Below are 5,655 nucleotides of genomic sequence, written 5' to 3'. Positions count from 1 at the left end.
AAAATAATTTATATGTTCAGAACAATAAATTCTTCAACACTATAGATATTATGGACATATCATAAACACTATATATGTAATTCTCACCTTCTTGTCAAATATCCACTTAGGTCTATTCAGTTACTTTAGAATTTCAGTTGATAAGCCGAACTATCTTCTCTATTTCTATCGCACTAATATTCTTAGTATTCTCTGTGATTCACTTACAGTTGTGAAGAGAGTTACCATAACATTTGGTCTTCTTTCTTTTGAAGATCCTCTATTCCTTTTGTCAAAGTGCACTCAGGCTGATTCAATTACTTTAGAACCACACTCTGATGGAATGAAATTATCTTTCTTATCTTCTTTTCTACTGTTAATTTCACTCTAACATATTAAAAGCTAGGCCTATCCTTTCTACAATCGTTAACTTCACACCAACTTTATTCTCTTTTGCTATTACCTGTGTGCTGCTTCCCGCTTGTCTCACGCTATTTATATCTTTATCACATAATCATCTGTTCGCCTTCTATATTCTCGATGTCAAGGATGTCCTTTAATCGTCTGCTTTTAACTCTTACTATAATAAAAAATATACAATAATATAATATTCACTCACAAAAATAAATTAATCACTAATATCTAAACCAAACAGTCTTTTATATCGTGACACACAGAAACAGTCCTTTTTTATAACTTGTCTGAAGAGGGCAGCAGATTAGCAGCCAAAAGATATAATTAGTTACTAATTAGTTTCTAGTAATAAAGTAACTGATTAGTGACTGGACTTAGGTGATTGTATAAGTTGCTAGCTGACAGTTAATTTTTAAACCCAATTTTTGCTTTAAGGCCCTATCCCTGTAAAGAAACAATACCAATAATCTTGCCTTTATATGTAATATATCGATACATGTTTGGTGACTAAATCATCCTACCTTCACAACAATGGACAGTTTTTTAATGCTGAAAATGTGAATGTTAACATGTAATTTCTGTATATACTTTTTAATGCTGGGAAAAAAAAAAGAGTATGAAGTTTAAAAAACGAATAACATGGTGGTGTTTGACAGATGAAAAGGATCAAATTATTCACTTTATCATATGTGCGGTAAAAGTAGCCAGATGTCAAAATGTCCCAATTTTAGCTTTAAATATCACATCAAAGAAGCTAATTTTTTTTTCATGCCCATTACATTGTTTACCACTGTATTTGAGAAAACATTTTATTTTATGTGGCTTTCTGTTGGTTATAAATGTCTAAAAACATTATGACAAAAGTTTTTTGGAATGACTTTGAATTTGTGATTACCTACATATGTTTCAGAAGGTTAAAACTTTTACCTTAAATATCCAGTTTATGTTCTATACTGAACTACAGAACCAAGATCATTATACATGATATTGGTACCTAATATTAATTTGTCAGTTTTAAAAGTGTCTCCTCTGTAAAAATTAATGTGGACTGAAATTGCCTGCTTCCATCATTGTTTGATTCATACAAAGGTAGCCCTCAGTTGTTTGGCAGTTTGCTATGTCTTAGAACAATTATTGTTGTTTTTTTGTAGAAAATTCACGATTCCTCTTAAGAAGAATAGTTAATTTTATTAGATTTAATCTCATTTTATATTTTATAACTGTTTCATGCAGTGTGGTTACACGGCACAGAGCGCTACTGATGTGTGCAAAAATGAGAATCATCCTTTGAGTAGACACAAGGGAAAGAAGAGGTTTTTCTGTTGTACTAATTGCAGCCACAGAACATTCTCATTCAACAAATATCCTACAGTATCGTGCAGGTATGTGTATATTCAAAACAAATGGATATTTCAAAGAGTAATATTAGCCTGATCGTTATGGATCTTGGAATAGTGTAATAAAACTTTATAAGTATTAACTTGTAAAACACATAAATACAGGATTTTGTACATTCTAGGAGATTAATCATTTGTCAGTGGTTCTATAAATTTTGAATTTTATTTCCCTTCAGGAATTGTGGAGGATCGAACTTTGAAAGAACAGGCATGATGAAGGTGAGTGCATTTACTTTAATAAACTGTGAGTTCTTATTATATTACACACTGGATAAACAGCACACACACACATATATGTATGTATGTTCAAGATTTATGAGATTATCCATAATGTTGAAAATGTTATAATGATAATTTTACCATGATACAATATAACTACATTTAAATATTCTTAACAAGACAAAAAATCGAAAATCCAATTACTCATGATTCTTCACATCAGGCATGTAAACTAGCCAGACATCTCTAAAATTGAATTTGTACATATTTAAGTACCCCCCACAACCACTCATCAGTGAAGTTTGAGGGTTTATAATGCTAAAAACAGGTTTTGATGCTGACAATAGACGGAGCACAGATAGCCCATTGTGTAGCTTTGCATTTAACAAACAGTAAGACATGTAAGTGCTCAAATTTACTGCCATGAAAGTCATTACCAAATGCACAAGACATATGCCTATGGAATGTTATTCGAAGCATTTTTCTACTGAAGGTTTTAAATTCTGCCAGCTGATAATGTGTGGATGTAAGCATAATAGCACAATGATTTTGTTGTATTTAGTAATATATAAATGTCCTTATATTGTACAATGTCCAATTTATAAAAAACATATGTGTTTTTGATGGAAAATCATTGCAAGAAATTTTACAATTAAAAATACATCATTACAAAGAGGTTCTACCTTAATTATGTGCACTTTCTCAGTTTTAAAAACATTGTGAATTTTAGTTAATATTGTCCTTTGGGATTTTGTTTTGATGTTTAAATCACCATTTGTATATGTATCCACTTCTGTTTCCAATAAAGAATTCATCAAAGTTCAAAGGTTTTTTTATAGTTTGAAAAATAATCATACTCAAATACAGTGTAAACTGATTTCCAAACCACCAGCGTTTTCTAACTGGTTTTTAGATATTTTTTTACCTATTTGATAGATAAATATAGTTATGCTATTAAAATGATTAAATCATATTCCAGGGATCTTGCATATTTCAGTTATATACTCTAACAAAGCAAGCATTTGCATTGAGATTATTTTTTAAAAAAAGGATACAGCAAATATTGTTGTATACTTGAGATCATTTCCTTGCTGGAAGATGAATCTTTGCTCAATGAGTCATGTTTTTGAGTTAATAGCATGATGGATCAGAACCTCCTTGTACCTTTCAACATTGAGGGTGCCATCAGTTTTGTGTTGATCATTGACAATGTTGACTGAAATGCTGTTCCAAATTTGTACTTATCCTCACTATAGATGTCGTGCATTGACCACAGTACCATTCTCCTCCCTGCCATTGAACAAACTTATTATTTGTTGCTGAACAGTTAGTAAAGAGCATAAGTCCATACCTTTTTTTTCATTCCACTATTTGTGGTCCAGTTTCCATTTCAACCTTTTGGTTTTGTTACCACTTTTCAGTAGCATGTTTTGAGCAGAAATACATCTTTGAAACCATTTCATGTTAATGTGCATGTTACTGCTCCTGAGGTATACATTCATGTCTGTATTTACAGCAGTCATTAACCAGATCTGTACTACTTCATCATATTTCTTGTTAAGAATATATCTTTTTTAGTTAACATAACTTTTGGAAACTTTGAGCTCTCTTTCATGATTACTTCTGTTATTAACAGTGCCGGTGTCCTCTTCATACGGTATTTCGGTACTAGGAGCCATGACTGAATAAACATTACTACTAATGAGTATGACATGCTTGTAGTTTTTATGGGCTTTATATTGGTGTGACACTTTCATATTGATTATATGACAACCAATATAGTGTAAACTATCAACAAGTGACTAGTCTGATGCTGTTTATTCTTTCCAATAAGATAAAAAATAAAAATAAACTTGATGTACCAATTTTCTAATATGGAACAACTAGATTTTATAAAAAAATTTTGGTACTTATCAAATTTGTAGTAAATGTAAAAAATAGTTGTTTTTTTTTACTTTTACTCCAGCCCAGAAAAGGACCTCAGCTGGAAAATGAGAAGCTTGTGGTAAGAGGGGAAGAAGCCAAGTTTTTAAACAGCTTGAAATAGAAGAGTGTTCTTAAAAAACCATTTTGAAGAAGAAATTCAAGTATTTAAATGGTTTCACTGAAAGTAGAAACACTGTCATAAAGAGATTCATTTTAAAACTATAGAAGCTGTTTTGTGAGGGTTTTAATGAAGTATAAATCTTCCTTAAAGGAAACATAATCATACTTTATAAGGTGGAAATAGCAAATTTTAAGATAGTCTGAAGAAACTGAGGTTTGTACTGAGACTACTGTGTGCCATAAATTAATTTTAAGAACAAAAAAAAATCCAGATTTTAAACGTGTTCATATACATATGGATAAAGAATCTGACATTATAAAATAACTTTAATTAATCACAAATTTACTGCTGGAATAAGACAGCCTGTTTTTACACTGTTAAATGTTTAAAGGATTTTTTACTGCCTTTTTAATAATGTAAACCTGAGTTATAAAATTTGTCTGAATGAGTCTTAATTCTTCTTTGTAAATTATCAGACTTTAAATGTTTTTATATTTCCTACAAAACTTTTCTCTTAAATAGCCTGTCAATTGTGTATAAAAAAATTTTGAGAAAAGCAATTTCATTACCATCTCATCTAAGAGGTTTCTTTTTATTAAAACAACTTTTTCATACTCTACCTCAACTGGATTAAGATATTTTTACTTGTTTTCATCAATTTAAGAAAGATTAAAAAAATCACGATGGTAATATTAAAGGAACTGAATGCAAACCACCACCAACAAACTACTTAATGATAAAAATCCTATAAGAAATGAGCAAAGAATAAAAATTATTTTTCTGACAGAGATGAAACCAATGATTGGATATCACCAATTCCAGGATATAGATTAATTCAAAAAGGTTGTACAGCATTTAGATTAGCAATCCAATAAGCTTTATTTATTTATTTCTCTATCAGCTTTAGTTTTGAATCCTGTTTCAATACCAATAAGAGTAACATCGTTCATGGAATGACTGGATTAGTTAAGTGTTGAGCAACAGGGAAATTTTTTTCAGTGTTAATAAAAGGTTTATGGTTGTTGAAACGTTCTCTAAGTGTTGTTTGTGTATGTCCTACATATTGGTGATTGCATTTTTACACTGTATAAGGTAAATGGTGTTTTGTGTTCCACAAGTGATTTCTTTGAATATTTTAAAGTTTCTTTGGTTGTGCTTGTCTGTTTGAAGTTAAGCACAAAGCTACATGATGGGCTATCTGTGCTCTTCCCACCATGAGTATCAAAACCCAGTTTCTAGCATTGTAAGTCCACAAACATACCACCGTGCCACTGGGGGGCTGGTTGTGCTTGTCAGAAAATGAGTCAGTAGTTTTTATGAACTTGCAGGTTTGACTAGCTTTATTGCATGGATGACAAACATTTTTGGGTGAGATGTAATTCACTTTTCAGTGAACAAGAATATCTTTAGAGTTTTGCTTTTTTAGAAGGAGACAATGGGAACTTAAGGAAATATCTGTTTGAGGCGATCGTTCAGTTGTAGGAGATGAAAATGTTTTTTAAGAATTCGTGAAACGTTTGTAAGTTTAAAGTGATAGGCACTAATAAGAGGAATTCTATTTGAAACTTTAGTATTGTTATCCTTTTGAATCTGTCTGTT

The 5,655-nt window shown here is 30.8% G+C and overlaps 1 protein-coding gene across 1 annotated transcript in view; it reads left to right on the top strand.

The window, feature by feature from the left end:
• Positions 1-5,079, top strand: part of LOC106462662 (protein MCM10 homolog) — a 44,825-nt gene extending 39,746 nt beyond the window's left edge. The window contains exons 16-18 of the mRNA XM_022389981.1: positions 1,627-1,775; positions 1,967-2,009; positions 3,976-5,079. Coding sequence (XP_022245689.1) covers positions 1,627-1,775; positions 1,967-2,009; positions 3,976-4,056 — 273 coding nt within the window. The 3' untranslated portion in view covers positions 4,057-5,079. The remainder of the gene's footprint in view (positions 1-1,626; positions 1,776-1,966; positions 2,010-3,975) is intronic.
• Positions 5,080-5,655: the final 576 nt, after the last annotated feature.

This window comes from Limulus polyphemus, unplaced genomic scaffold (assembly GCF_000517525.1).
Source record: "Limulus polyphemus unplaced genomic scaffold, Limulus_polyphemus-2.1.2 Scaffold1219, whole genome shotgun sequence".
NCBI classification, from domain to species: Eukaryota; Metazoa; Arthropoda; class Merostomata; order Xiphosura; family Limulidae; genus Limulus; species Limulus polyphemus.
The sequence above is the reverse complement of the archived record's forward strand: the minus strand, read 5'-3'. Positions and strand labels throughout refer to the sequence as shown.